General features: G+C 30.5%; 2 protein-coding genes across 3 annotated transcripts; one reads left to right on the forward strand and one right to left on the reverse strand.

Moving 5' to 3' along the window:
* The first annotated feature begins 47 nt into the window (after positions 1-47).
* Positions 48-3,729, forward strand: LOC127738412 (WD repeat-containing protein 53-like). Its single transcript, XM_052249654.1, has 2 exons — positions 48-161; positions 1,822-3,729. The coding sequence occupies exon 2, from the start codon at positions 1,823-1,825 to the stop codon at positions 2,855-2,857; it is 1,035 nt and encodes a 344-aa protein (XP_052105614.1). The 5' UTR covers positions 48-161; position 1,822; the 3' UTR covers positions 2,858-3,729.
* A 1,461-nt stretch (positions 3,730-5,190) lies between these two features.
* Positions 5,191-14,986, reverse strand: LOC127738420 (eukaryotic translation initiation factor 4E type 2-like). Of its 2 annotated transcripts, none has more exons than XM_052249663.1 (7): positions 14,905-14,986; positions 13,023-13,116; positions 12,390-12,518; positions 11,117-11,221; positions 10,063-10,215; positions 7,831-7,967; positions 5,191-6,729 (listed from the first exon to the last, which is right to left on the reverse strand). In XM_052249663.1, exons 1-7 carry the CDS (start codon positions 14,922-14,924, stop codon positions 6,687-6,689), a joined length of 681 nt encoding a protein of 226 aa, XP_052105623.1. In that variant the 5' UTR covers positions 14,925-14,986; the 3' UTR covers positions 5,191-6,686. The 2 variants fall into 2 exon arrangements, with proteins under 2 accessions (XP_052105623.1, XP_052105624.1); XM_052249664.1 differs by lacking the exon at positions 14,905-14,986 and adding an exon at positions 14,698-14,792.

Consider the following 14,986-nt stretch of genomic DNA (forward strand, 5'->3'; position numbering starts at 1 on the left):
TGATAGCTCTATGGTAAAAGACGAAACAAGCCAAATCAGTCAATCCGGATTTCATTCGGATTATCGGGAAAAACGAAGCGTTTTCCTCAAATGTAAAGTAAAGAATAGAAAACTCACGAAGAGCAGATGAAGTGGATGCCATGAGGCACCAAAATTACAAAGTATGCAAGAAATATGTTCTATATCTTCACATATTCGTATATGACCCCACCTCTCAACCATGGTTAATTGACTTTGAAACTTTTGCTTAGTTAACATTTTAAAGGTTATGAATAGGTCAGTTTTAGGCAGCTGGTTTTGGGGGAACCACTTTTAATGTTTTACGGGCACTATGCCATGGAAGGTCAATGATCATATCAGAGACATTATATAGATATTATATACATCTCTGATCATATTTGGTAAGTTTTTTGCTCTATTAGGAAGGACAGCCTATTTTATTTTCTGGTTTTGATGCCCTCCTGAGAGACCTAAAATTCAAAATTGAAAAATACCCATGGCAGATGTCATGATTATTTAGACTAATGGCACTGACACTTCGGTACCAAGACATTTCCGCACCCGACTCTATGTCAGTTCGCCCAAAATCACGTTCACTAGCCTGGCATCGTGATCCAATCTAATACATCGTCGATAGGGCCAGGCATAATACAATCCACATGACCAACTATCAGAGCTGAACAGGACTAAATTACTGCACATGTGCATGTTCTATAAACAAGGAATATATTGATTGGATCGTTAATTAACATTTGATTCACGATGTTTATAACGTTTGAATTGTATATGCTAAATTTTTCGAAATTTGCATTTCATATGAAATGAAAAATAATTTTCAATAAATTTGTGACAACATATATAAATATTTCCTGCCATGTGTCAAGAAATGACTCTATCCCACGATGCATCATTCTAACATCCAATTGACAAAACCATGTCGTATTCCGCCTGGCTCTACTGTCGAGGAATGAGCCTGGATCCCAGGCTACACGTTCACTCCCATTCATGTTCACCCCCTTTCACGTTGACATGTGTTGAACATTTTTTTAATCATGTTTTAGTTAGTGTATTGCTCTAAATAAGTTTTTTTTTATTGTTTCAAAGTAAAGTGACATTTTAAAAACATAAACAGTGAGGTTTCCTTAAGTGTTTTATTTATTATTTTAAGGAAATGAATAATGAATAAAAAATTGTCATGTTGATCAAGACAAAGTTCATTCATCTAAGAATTGTAAAAGAAATGCGGAAGATACCAAACGGCTATCAAACTCGTAACAATGACATTGCCACAACAACAACAAATTACAGCTATCAGTTACCATATAGAGCATTTATATTTTATGTTATTCATTATGATTTTCATAACACAGAACAATAATACCAAATTTAGCTTTGTAAATACCAATAAGCAGTAATCATGCATCATTAACATTTAATAATTAATCATCAAATCACAAATAAACAAATATATTTCATTTAAAATTTCCCAAATTTTTAAAACATAAATATTTTAATGTATATACATTTAAACACATCTAATAGTCCAATCTGTATTTCAATAAAAATAGGATGCGAAAGGACCTGAAACCTCCGCACCCTGTTTCAAAGACAATTCGGCACATTTCAGACATTTCAGCATCAGAAAATTTATGGTCAAAGACAAATCACACCATTTTTTTTCTCAAGATATTTTCCTTTTATCATTAAAAAATTAAGTGCTGAATGTATGATTGCCAATGAGAAAACTTTCTATTTAGAGACCAAATGACCTCAAAGCATTTTGTTTAATTTCACATCTTTACTACATATTTCTGTTTTCAGAATGACAGCAACATTAACAGGAGGTCATACTGCATCTGTTCTTTGTGTTGATGTGGATAAGACAGCATCCTTTCTTGCAAGTGGCAGTGAAAATGGCGAACTTTGTATTTGGAAATCGGATGGATCACTTCTTAAAAAGATAGAAAATATTGACACTGGTTGTACATCTGTTTGTTTCTCTAAAGAGAAAGAAAATATTTTATATGTTTCATTTGATGAAAAAATTAAAGTCTATGACATCAAGAACTTGGAAGAGCCAGTTGATTGTTTTGAATTTAATCAGGAAGAGATCAATCAGATTGTATTGGATGAGAAAGAAAAATATTTAGCAGCATGTGATGATTCAGGGGAGATCAAAATAGTTGATTTACATGACAAAAAAGTATTTAAGACGCTGCGATTAAAGCATACAAATATTTGTTCAACTGCTTGTTTCCGACCACGTAAACCATGGGAGATAATAACTGGTGGCTTAGACTGTAAATTAATCCATTGGGATTTTTCTCGCCCCAAATGTGTCAACCAGTTTAACATGCAAGAATTGCAGAGCGTCAATGCCGAAGGTGATGCGTATATGTTTAATCCTCCCCTTGTTCACAATCTTTCAGCATCATTAGATGGTCATTATTTAGCAGCTGCCTTAGAAAATGGACATGTAGCAGTTTTTGATATATCAAGAAAGAATATGAGAGAACTGTATAGCCTACATGCTCATTCACAAGGAACATCTCAAGTACACTTTCTGTCAAATAAAAAGTTAATTTCTGGTGGTAATGATTGTAGCATTTGCATATGGGATTTAGAAAAGGCAGACCAGGTAGAAACAGAGTCAGCTACAAATGGGGATGCAGCGACCAATGGTCATACAAATGGCGAGGACTCTAGAAATGAATCTGTGTCAGAAGCTGCTAAAATAGCTGAGATTCAGCATGTTGGAAAAATTAACTGGATGAAACCATTTATTTTGGAAGGTTCTCAGAAAATTGCCATTGCTGATCAATCTCCAAATGTTACAATTTTGAATTTGGAACTTTGATAATGTTGATTTCAGTAGTCATATACATGTATAGAGAAAATATATGCAAGATTCTGGCAATACTGTTTTATAAATGATAAATTTTACTTGTGATATGAAGTTGTCAGTCAGTTCTTGGAAAATTAAAAAGTACATGCGTAGTATGGTTATTTATGTAATTCATCAACTAAAATTTATCAGAAAAGTTTTAACAACTATCAAAATTAAAATTTAGTTGTGTTGTGTATGAAATAAACAGGATTAAAGTCTTTGGTCCGGAAAACATGCAAGTACAACAATTTGTTGTGAAATAATAATTTTAAATTAACTACTGTAAATTCAGAAATTAATGCATGAATTTATTTTTGCAAATCCTTGACCATTTGTAAAATTGTGAAGTCTTATTTATGTGATATCAAAAATTTTACGGAGGAAAAACACTACTGAAATTATAAATGTGAGTTGTAATTATTGCGAATCATATTCTGTAGTATTTTTTCACATTAAAAACAACATTGCAATAATTTTTGTATTTACAGTATATAAATGTCATGTCAGGCAATATTACCAGTATGACTTCTAATTTGCTCCTTATGTCTTTTTGTTATATGTACTTCTGAAAACTAATCTGTTTTTATACATCATGTGTACATATATATTTTATAACCAAAAGGTTCATGTACATGAAAATGTTTGTATATATTTTAAAGATTTATTTATGGAGATTTTGCTGAATATTTAGCCTAACAAGCTGATAGAATTTGACTTACATATGTATCTAAAATTGCATATTATTTTCGTTAACTCGATTTTTGTTTTGATCATAAAATAATGTGTGATTGTTTTACCAGTGCTATGAATTGTATTTATAAATAAACTTTTTAACTTTTTAATTTATACTTTTAATTTTTTCAAATAGTAATACCCCAAACACATATATCATGTATATTGTAATTGTAATATAATATTCTACTTTGTTTTTTGGAGAAATTTTGGTGGTTTTGACACATGCATTTGGTGAAATATAGTTTTCACTTCGAATATATCGATGAGACAGCAAACTAGTATACGTAACACCATGAAGCAAACATATGATCTTCAACAAAAGACAAGTGTCTTTACAAACTGTGAATCTCGAAGTTATTTGAAGCTAAAAGACTTTGAATAAATTAAAAAAAGACCACCAAATGTTTGCCATTAACACTAATTCCTTTCTGGACAAAAATATTTAGAAATAAACAAAGAAAACAAGTAAATGAGATTCCTCGAAATAACAAGGAATGGCTTCACTATTGTTGTATTTAAGCAATAAACCCTCATATTTAAATCTCTACAAGTGGAATAAACAATGAAACAAGAAGCTCCTAAGAGCCTGAATCTGTCACATTTTAATATTGTGTGTCATTATTGAGTATTGGTACATGTACAAATGTATATTCATCACCAGAGGAATTTTAATTTTTTATACAGCAAAATTAATCAATAATCTTTTCAAGGAGAAACTTAAAAGTTCCCAATGATTTAACTCCAAAAAGAACAATAGCTATTTTTTTTTTATTCAATAAGACAGTTCATCTTCCAAGAATTTAAATAACCTGACCGTCATGAAAGGTTTTATTTTCTTTCACAATAACTACATATGAAAATGTTTCAGCTTTGGAACAGGCCATCATACATATCTTAGTTTATGCTATAGACAAGGGAATCAAAGAAAACATTACCATTATCACCTACCTGAAATGAATTGCACAACTTGTCAAATTTGGGCAATTTATTATTAAGTTTCTGTGACAAACATTTTGATATTCTTTGTAATACTACCAATTCTATTTTCTTCAATATTACTCTCATGTAATAAATATATAAATAAGAAGATGTGGTATGATTGCCAATGAGACAACTCTTCAAAAGAGACCAAATGACAAAGAAATTAACAACTATAGGTCAAAATAAATGAATGTATTTTTCAATAGATTGAACGCTGCAATGTTTTAGTAAAATTAGCATTTAGTAAATGCATGCTCTAGGGCAATGCCTATTAGAAATTTAAGAAATTCTAACCATTTTCTATCACCTTTACAATTCCATCAATCATCAAATATGACTGCAATAATTTCTATAATAGAATATCTGGAGCTTTACCCTTACTAATGATGAAGAAGCTATATTTAGTAGTAGATATAGCTGTAAAAGGGAAATAGAAAAGAGTTGTTGGACAGAAATCTGTTTTGATCCCTCTTTAGAGTTGAGGAATAAGCATACTGGTTCTTGTTTGAAGGTTAGACATATGACTTGTAAAATTGTATTTATTATCAGTCCAAAGCATTTTACACTAATTGAATAGTAAATAAAAATATAAGTGCTATCCTTTTATTTAAAATAGACCATGTAAAATATCACAATTTTATGATAATTCATAAATGTAGTCATGATGATTGTTATATATATTCCATATGTTAAGGGTTTGAAATATGCCAATAAAACAGTTGTCAAGAATTCACAATATTCTACTTAAGACACATACCAATAGAACAACAAATCTGAGAATATTAAAATAATGAAAAGAAGGGAAGATTTACAGGATGTAAGGTTGTTACAAAATGTCATGGGATACCATTTAAAAAAACCTTGCTCTCTGCTAAATAGGCACCAACAATTGTATAAATTTTGACAAATATAGTCCAACATCTCTTGAAGGAAAGTATAGAAAAATCAACAAAATTTAAAAAGAGCTGGACTTCATAAAATTATACAATGTGCAAAAATCCAATAAAACAAACTGAGTTTTCATGAGAAAAGCTTTGGATTGTTATATTTTTGAAGATTTAAGTCTGCTAACTATGGAATGACAAATCCAAAAATAGTTATAATTGAAATGGATCTTACCTCCATGGAACCAAACATTTCTTAATTTCTTTGAGATCCAAGAATGCAAACTTGAATTCATTAAGACACAAGCCTTAAAAAGTTGATTTTAATGATTTTAAAATTCCCATAAATAATGAATAACAAATCTTAAAACCTTCACAATCAAAAAGGTGCTTTTTTGGAACAAAACATTGTATAAACAATTTGTCAGGATCCATTTAAGGAGTGTGGAGTTATCTTGAGACAACTATTTGTTTAACCCTGATGTCCATATCTATGTCTACAACCATTTTCCATAACCAAATAACCATACAGCAATATAATTTGGTGTAGTGAAAAACCTAATAAAGACTTAACAACCATTAAATTATATGCCTGAGTACAGATCTCAGATACAAGTGAGCTACGATCATATAGGTTGGTGGTATAGTATAACAGCCTTCAGCAAAAGGAGTTCACTCTGAACTACATTTTTTACTTCATTGTTTTATGTCGAGTTTAACATATGAGTGAATGTTTTTATAGAAAAGACCTACAATCATATAACTTGGTGAAAAGATGGATTTATTTGAGTATATTTATCTCCCACTAAAATTAGTCACTCTGTTTTTTTTTCATTCTATTTAGCAAATAATTTTGCAGATTAACACAGAATTCCACACACCTCTTTTCATCAAACATGGATGTATAAATAATTTACCAATAATTATAATATAGAGTATTTTCTCAAGGTTCTTTTCAAATATTGATGAACATTACTGCAGTTTTACTGATATAACTATTTGTCACAATTAACAGATAATGCATGTGATGAGTATTTCTCAACAATAACATTATTATATAGTGCCAAATTCCTTTCTTTGACATTAACAGCATAAAATTTGTATCATAAAACTTCCTATGTGCCATTTGTAAAACATTTGTCACTATTCTGTTAAAATGTCTAAAATCGGTCCGTTTATTGCCTTTCAAAGATTCAGTGTCACCTCATGAAGATATCTGTATTTCTAAAACTTGAGTTGTCTCTGAAAAATACAAAGTAAAATGCAATTATCGATGAGGAAATGTTATGGAAAATAAGTGAAAGTGGTATTGGACAGTATACAGACTCTGTGAGCCCTAACATACTATAATATTATTTATAAGAAAATAGAAAGTTGCTTGTGAAACAAGATTACAACAACCAATATCTTTGATTAAACTCAATATAAAATAATTGAATTGACACCAATTTTCCAGTGGACAGCTTGACAGAAAATACATAAGATATCCAAGGAATATAGAGTAAACTGTTAGGTATAACAATCCAACAATGTAAACAGATGCATATCTATTTCTTGAAGTAAAAAAAAAAACAAGAACAGAGATTCAATGCTGCAATGGCAAATATTTTACTTCCCGGGGTTCTTATAAAATCACGTAAATTCAACAAGAAATTTAGACATGAGAGCCCTTACAATTTTAACTCTGGTAAAAACTGTTGACCATCAATGATTATAAAACACCTCTGAAAAATTGCTGATATGAACCTTTGATGTACTTTTCCAAAAAATCAGACAAGAAATGTAAATGTGAGAGCATCAATATAAATTTACATTTCCAAGGGACATAACTCTGGTGAAAATGGACTTAAAACTCAAATGGCAGTGGTTTTATGAACATTTAAACATATGGTAAAAATATAAAATTAAAACAAAATGAAAAAATCTTTAACCTATTCCATAATGGAAGGTGCAAAATCTCAATACCTTTGCAAACTTTGTGTATAGTTCCAAGGATATGAGTTGAAGAAATTGAACAAAAAAAAATAGTACCAAAATGAGTTATTTTCCAAGTTTGGAATTTTGGGGAAAATTCCTCAAACCATTCCATAATAGCAACTGCACAAATTCGGTATGTGTGCAATCTATTTCTTAAGTTTCATGGATCTAGATAAAAAACTGTAAGAGGAGTTGATTACAAAAAATAGGCACTCCCTTTTTGTGTTGTGGCATGGGACAAAAAACACGGGAACATTTCACAAAATAAATTTGTCAATTTTTAAGTATTTGTTTTTGTTCTGAAAGGCTAAATTAATTATTCTTTCATGCAAAGTTCCTCCTTATCATCCTCCAATATCTACTTACTTTATGCTATCATTATGTGTTTTATATTCCATGATGGTGTTAGGAGGTAAATTCAGTATTCGTTTTAATGTGTCTCTGATTCTTGATGTAGTTACTTGGTCACAGGCAGTCCTGTTCCATAAAGCTAAAATATCTTCCTACAAAACATATTCATCAAAGATCAAATGAAGCATAAATAGATGGGATTTTTTATCATTAAAGTTTATATACTATCATAAATACTTTTAAACGATTTCATGCAGGTATTTTTTTCTGTGTGTCACATGCAGTACTACATTAGGTCAGTCTTCATGAGTAACCACAGGCCGAGCAGCCCAGGCCTGTAAATTTGCTTTCGGACCTGTAAAAATAATTTCTATAGGCCAACAGAATCTAACTAAATGTTTCAAAAATTGAGCTCCAGGCCTGTAGATTTATAAGTTTATCATGGAGACTGTTAAGTACCGTAAAATACTTGAATTCATAAAAGTATGCAAGTGACTAAAAAACCCAAATAATTCCTTTTTCCAATCTTTTTTAATTAAATCATTATTGTTATCTGTTTTTTGTTCATATTTTTTAAATTTGAAGTTATTTATCCAATAACCATCATAAATAAAATTGTAAATTGTATATTTCACAGAATTAACTGGAGCATTTATACATTGTTCAATCAAGAGTTATAAATATAGATTTTATTTTTACCACTGCATATAGTATGATACAAAATTGCTCCTCTAGAGACTTTAAGTTGAATTTAAAACATTTAAAAAACTGCTGAGAGGTGAAATATTATATTGCAAAAGATACAGTGGTGGGATTCCTTTCTCTAACGATTTTAGACAACATGTAGGCAAACTTTTTTTCAATGATCTGCAAAAGGATCAAGTTCTTCCTTATCTATGTGACTTCATCATTCATGGTTGCCATTTTTCAATAGCAAAATCAGAAGAAAGCAAAAAAATTGACATCATAATTGAATTTTCGCAATGAAGATCTGAGATCAAGCAAACCACATGTTGATTATATAAACAAATAAATCAATTGTTCAGAAAAAGCATAAATTGGCTAATAATGAGAGAAAACATTAATTACATTGCCCTTGATATCCAATAGGTACAGAGTTTCCATTACAATGCAGAGATAGATGCATAAGTGTAGGTCTTTCCACTTTTCCGTGGAAAGACCTTTTGATTTTGTTCTGATTATTACTCATTTAATATTTTTCTTCCACCAAATTTGTTTAGTGCGTGTAATTTTTGTTTCGCAACAGGTTGCTTAGATATTTGGTATATGTTATCGAACAGTTTCTACGCTTTTTATTAGACCCTGTTAAACCAAACAAATTCCTTTGTAAGACACTCCCCAAACACTGTTTTTCTTGTGTGCACATCTCCTTCACAATCGTAAAAGAAATTGACAAATTCATTTGTCCAAATTACACGATAAATCCTCACGATGCCTCAATTAGTTTCAACCGAAGCAATACTTAGACTCCATATGAGAGGTATTTCCCCTTTTGTATATGATATCTAAATGTAACTCATGAACCATAACTAATAGAGCCCTAGATTATCTTGATTTGAAGTCCTTGGTCCACCTAAGCCATCTTAAGGCATCAGATGTGACTTGCGGTAAACCCGAAATGACTGATTTACTCCCTTATTTCACGGGAAAGTACATAGAAACCATATAGTTTATTAGTGTTTATGTTTTATAAATGTGATTTCAGGAATCAGTGCAAAGAAAGTTATCATATGAGCCTGGAAGTAGCAAATTATCTCCCTTATTTAAGGCAAAAGTATATAGAAATCATATATTTTTAAATCAGTGCAAAGTGAGCTACTAAAGACACAGGTAGTGACTTTCTGTAAACCGGAAATGGCAAATTATCTCCCTTATGTCACAGAAAAGTCCCTAGCAACCATAAATTTTTCAAATCAGTATAAAATATCCTTTCATATGCCATCAGAACTAAATTTTCTAAAGCAGATGTACCTTATAATTTCTTTTATTTCAAGTGAAAGTACATAAAAACCTCTTTTTTTTTTAATCAGTGTTTAGGCTACCTATTATCTAATAGGCATGATAGGTAGAGTGTTTATTTTGACCTTTTTTTATGTTTTTTTATCAAAAACACTTTAATGGATTAATATCATGTGGAAAAACCTTCAATTATTCTATGAACAATTTGGTTTTTAATTAGTATTTAAACTTATTATCACTTTTATTTATTTTTTGATTGGAATTTACCTGATATCTAATTGAGATCACTGCACCACATATTTCTTCTCCAACCATAAATTGTTCTCCTAACATGGCAAGAATTAAATTCTCCCAACATCTGGATCCTAATCCTTTCTTTAATCTAACAATCCATTTTCCGCCTTTATTATTTGCACTATCCTATAAAATTGTGTATTCACTAAATAAGCTAATTTTTGTGTAAAGATGGAATATCAAATATTGAGAATATTCACCAAGAGTTTTATGGCTGAAAGATAGCATAAATTGAAATTTTTACTACAAAAAGGGACAAAATTGTGTTTTTTGACACATATTAGAGAGCCAAATATATTGAAAACATGCAAGTACCAAGTAAATATTCACATACAAACATCACAGTATTTTAATTAGTATTTGCATGTGCTACGTATTTGCATGTCCCAAAACTACGTGTAGTTGAAAATTGACCAAAATATATGCTTTTTTCACAAAAACACATAGAAGAGCTGATTCGGTGACATCACAAGTACATTAATTAAGACGTCATTGATCATAAACTAATGTTGTATTATTACCTGAATGAAATGAAAATCTTGAATTAAAAGTTCAAATTTCACTGAATAGTTAGCCCTAATGTCCTTTCATTAAATCTAAAAAGATGTAGAAAGTTGTGTACATTTATATTTTATAACAACGTTATATGTAAAATTTCCTTCTGTCTATTTTGCCTTCAATGAAAAACAGTTTTTTTTCTCTCTCTGACATGTAGTCAGGAATTTATAACAAGTCAATATTGCAAGAGCAAATATAGTTCAAGCGTAGCATCAAGTATTCATTTATTTGAAGTACGCATTTATAAAACAAGAACCAAAATCAACATAATTTAATTAATCTCAAAACAAGGTTGACCTGTAAATGACAAATATTTCTACCTGTATGAGAAAGGTTTTTGGTATATGGATGCAAGGAAGATTTAAAACTGGTGTTATATTTTACAGGGATTTTAACTATTTTTAAATGAACTTCATACCTTTTTTTTTCTATATTTACATCAACGGGTTATACATGTATAAATCCATACCTCCCACATTGGCCTAATTCCTTCTTTAAAAAGATGATAATCACAATGTCCTGAGAGATCACTGGGTCTGACAAGATGACTGTAAATACCCCAAAACTGTTCAACCTACAAAAACAAAAAAAATATTCAATTCTATGCTCATTTAATTCAAGAGAACTTGAAGCTTCAGATACACTGCAGCAATTTAATGAAATGATAATTATGATATCTGAATCATATTTTAGATGTTGCTTATAACATATGATAATGCTTGAGGTTGTACTGTATAAGTCCTTTTTGAACCAGATGTTCCTAAATATGTTGAGCACTTGGATTTCATTAACATATGTATATAATCATGTAGAGTAGACTTAAAAGTAACTCTTGGTGTTGATATTTTAAGAACCAGTGCTGGTGATTCTGGGTATTTTATTCTGATATATCTCTTAAAATATTCCATATGTATTATGTGACAGGATTGTAAATCAGCTATACTTCAATCACCCTGATAAACAGTGAATTTCTCAACACAAGCAAGAGGGATTTTTTTATGACTAAACCACCTTATGTGAACTGTACATATGCTTATGAGAGTAGCCAATTTTCTTTGTTTTAACAAATTTGCTGGTTTAAGCATACACTATTTCAAGGTCATTCATTTACTATTGTCAAACATGTATGGACCCTATTTTGTACTTTACCATAATGTTGAATCTCTGAACAGGCTACCTTAAATGGTAACAGGGGGAAAATATAATTATCTTTCCTAAAAACATTATTCGGACTCTGTGCCAGTAAGTCTTTGAACTAACTCCTAAATGTAGTGCTAACTTGAGAAGCAGCAAATACCAAATTTGACACAACTGGGGATATATATATGATCTTATACCGGGTACATACAGTCAGAATTCTTTATCATTACAGTTTCAGATGAATTTTTCTTTATTAACTATAGTGGATAGTCAAATTGTAAATTGGATGCTTTTCAAAGCAATGTTGGTTTAGGTTTAAACATATTTTAATTGGAATAAATATATGCAAAAGGGATGAGAAACAAGATAATAAAACTTATAAAAGTCTTCTCCCAAAAGTCCTCAAAGATAAGCAATGTTGGTTTCACATTTTGTCAAGCCATGGCATTTTTATAGCTATTATATGGTATGGACTTTGTTTATTGTATAAAACCGTACAGTGACCTACCGTTATTTACAAACTTGTCCTTTGGTCTCTGGTAGATATATACTGATACCTACTTTAATAGCAGTTCTATGTTGTTTTAAAGATTTGAACTTACCGATGCAAATGTTCCAACTAATTTTAAATTTTGATCATAACTTGCAGAAGAAGATGTTTTTCCTTGAGATTTCCGAGAAAACCATATTGCGTAGTTGAACTGTAATGGATGTTCTCCAGGCCCTGGTCTCTGAATGAAAATCATACATTTATAGATATGCTGCTGTTATCTTATTTAAACAGTTTCTTTCACATTCAAATTAAAATTTTAATGATAGAACTTTTTATCAACATCAACAATGCATAGATATACAAAATAATATATACCGGTACTGAAACTGGATCAAATAAAGCAAGATTGAATTATGATAAGATGTGCTAGGAATTGTAAAATTTTTATTGACTTCCTTCGTAATACTCTTAAACAACAATTATAATTGTTGTAAATAAATATTTCAAAAAGGAAATTGTTTTATGAAGATTAACATTGTGCAAAAACTTCATGAAGATCCGTTTTAGTAAACCTCGGTTATGACAAATTAATCATGGCAATAGCTTAGAATAATAGATATGTGTTTTAAAAAGGAAGATAATCTAATTGTCCCTTTTTTTGCATGAATTTCAAAATATTAGTTTTATCAATTTGTCAAAATGAAAAGTTTCAATCATCATAAACTTTTTTTTGAAAACTTACTGGTGAAGGTCTAAGTTTAAATGGAGAATCTATTTCTTCTTGTTCATTTTTCTGTTCTGTTTGATCATCCTCACCACTATCTTCTTGTTTTAATCTACAATAAACAAATTAAGTCAAAATGGAAAGTGAATACTCATGTATCATACTTTTACTGTGTATTTTGAAATCCGTTTTTAAATGTAATTGTCCAGTACTCAGTACTTTTGTTGATGAATGTGGCAAAACTACAATAACTCTCAATAATTGCACTTGTAAAAAAATTGACAATTGTACATTCCCCTCAATAAATAAATCATCCTATTGTTGATAAGTTCATAACTATCTCCACTCAAGGCTTTCTACCTTTGTTCTTAGCATGCTCATAGTGATACAGATAGTGAATTGAAAATTAATGTTTGAAATTGTTAGTGCAAATATTTACAATGTACCAAAAGACAAAAATGAAGGATTAACTGAAGTGATTCCAGTAAGTACTACATTTTGTTTAACTCCAACACATATCCATGTGAAAGTCCATAGTTGGGAACCTTATCAGTGATTGTCTTATGTCAAATGATAATGTTTTTTTCATATTTACGATAATTTGGTTTTAATGGCATATCTTTGATAGTTTTAATTTATTCACAACTTGGATAAAAACCTGACGATTAAGAACTTGACATTTGTCTATAGTTGATTACCTCTAGATGTCTTTTGGTAATTTTTGTTGTTAGGTTAATGTATTATTGACATTTACTCCACATTTCGTTTCATTAATCCCATTTTACATTCATAAACCCTTTAGATGCAGTAGGGACGTATAATTGTATATCCTTTGTCGACAGGCCATGCTAGGGACATTGAGTTATTGTCCGAAAACTGGAAAATCCCCCTTTTTTTAATGAATAAAACCCCACAACTTGGAAACGAAAAATTTGTAATTTATAAAAAATGAAAGGGAGCTCACGTCAATAGATATAAACAATTCACCAAAGTTTTATGCAAATTAGTTAAAGCGTTTTTGAGTTAATGTCCGACATGTTGACGACGGACGGACAACGTTATACCATAATACGTCCCGTAAACGGGCGTGTAAAAAATGGTCATCAAAATCCAAAAAAGATTTTATCTTTCTGAAAAACAAAATGCATTTAACTTTTATATATCTAGTGGATGCCAGGCCTTAAAACTTTTCCAACTGCACAGGTTAGTCTGTACTCAGAGTAGTTTTTGAGGTCTTAAACACAGCCATTTTTGTCCATTTGTTATGATGAACCTTAAATGAAAAATACAAAGAAAAACATGCCAACTTTCCTACAAACTTCAAGGCAAAAGCATTAAATATGTGAACATCCTCAGTAGAAACCAGCATAATGATATAAAAATTATGCTACACTTGGGCATGTAGTACATGTAGTAGTACATGTCTGAGAAAGCAATAAAATTATCTCAGCTAGTAAGGCAGTCATACAATTTCAACCATTATAACAATGATATGCTTGAGATTTTGTTGTTATCAGGATACTGCAAAGTCTACTGTAGGTCTGGTCTAAACAGCTGTTGGCACATATTTGACAGTTTTTTGTGATTGATATGATACACACACGAACAGAGAAAAGTACCATGGTCAGATATAATTATGACTTGAAGAAATGTAAAGATTATTGTTTTCAATAGTTTTGCCTTAAAATATAACCTGTTCATCCCGGTGACCGTTCTGCTTTCGACTGTTCAAAAGTTGCACGTGTTTGGGCAAATTGATGACGTCAAAATTATGCCTTTTGCCGGACAAAAATTGACCCTACGGAAAAATGTGTCATTTGCTTTGTCAAGTGTCTTATGATTAACTAAAGGACCTTTAAATATAATTGGTTCGTTATGAATTTATGCATGTTCTACGTACGCATCAAATTTGTTGTTCATGATGAGTTTGTTTTGATTTTATTGACATTCACTTCCGGTTTCTGTTTCTTGTATGCGAAAGT

This window comes from Mytilus californianus, unplaced genomic scaffold, assembly GCF_021869535.1.
Source record: "Mytilus californianus isolate M0D057914Y unplaced genomic scaffold, xbMytCali1.0.p SCAF_4, whole genome shotgun sequence".
NCBI lineage: Eukaryota > Metazoa > Mollusca > Bivalvia > Mytilida > Mytilidae > Mytilus > Mytilus californianus.

Coding starts and splice junctions, on each gene's coding strand:
- LOC127738412 (XM_052249654.1), top strand. CDS start 1,823: ATGACAGCAACATTAACAGGAGGTCATACTGCATCTGTTCTTTGTGTT.
- LOC127738420 (XM_052249663.1), bottom strand. CDS start 14,924: ATGAACAACAAATTTGATGC. Junction 13,117..14,904: donor ATGAACAACAAATTTGATGC/GTACGTAGAACA, acceptor TGTTTATTGTAG/ATTAAAACAAGAAGATAGTG. Junction 11,222..12,389: donor TAGTTGGAACATTTGCATCG/GTAAGTTCAAAT, acceptor TTGTTTTTGTAG/GTTGAACAGTTTTGGGGTAT.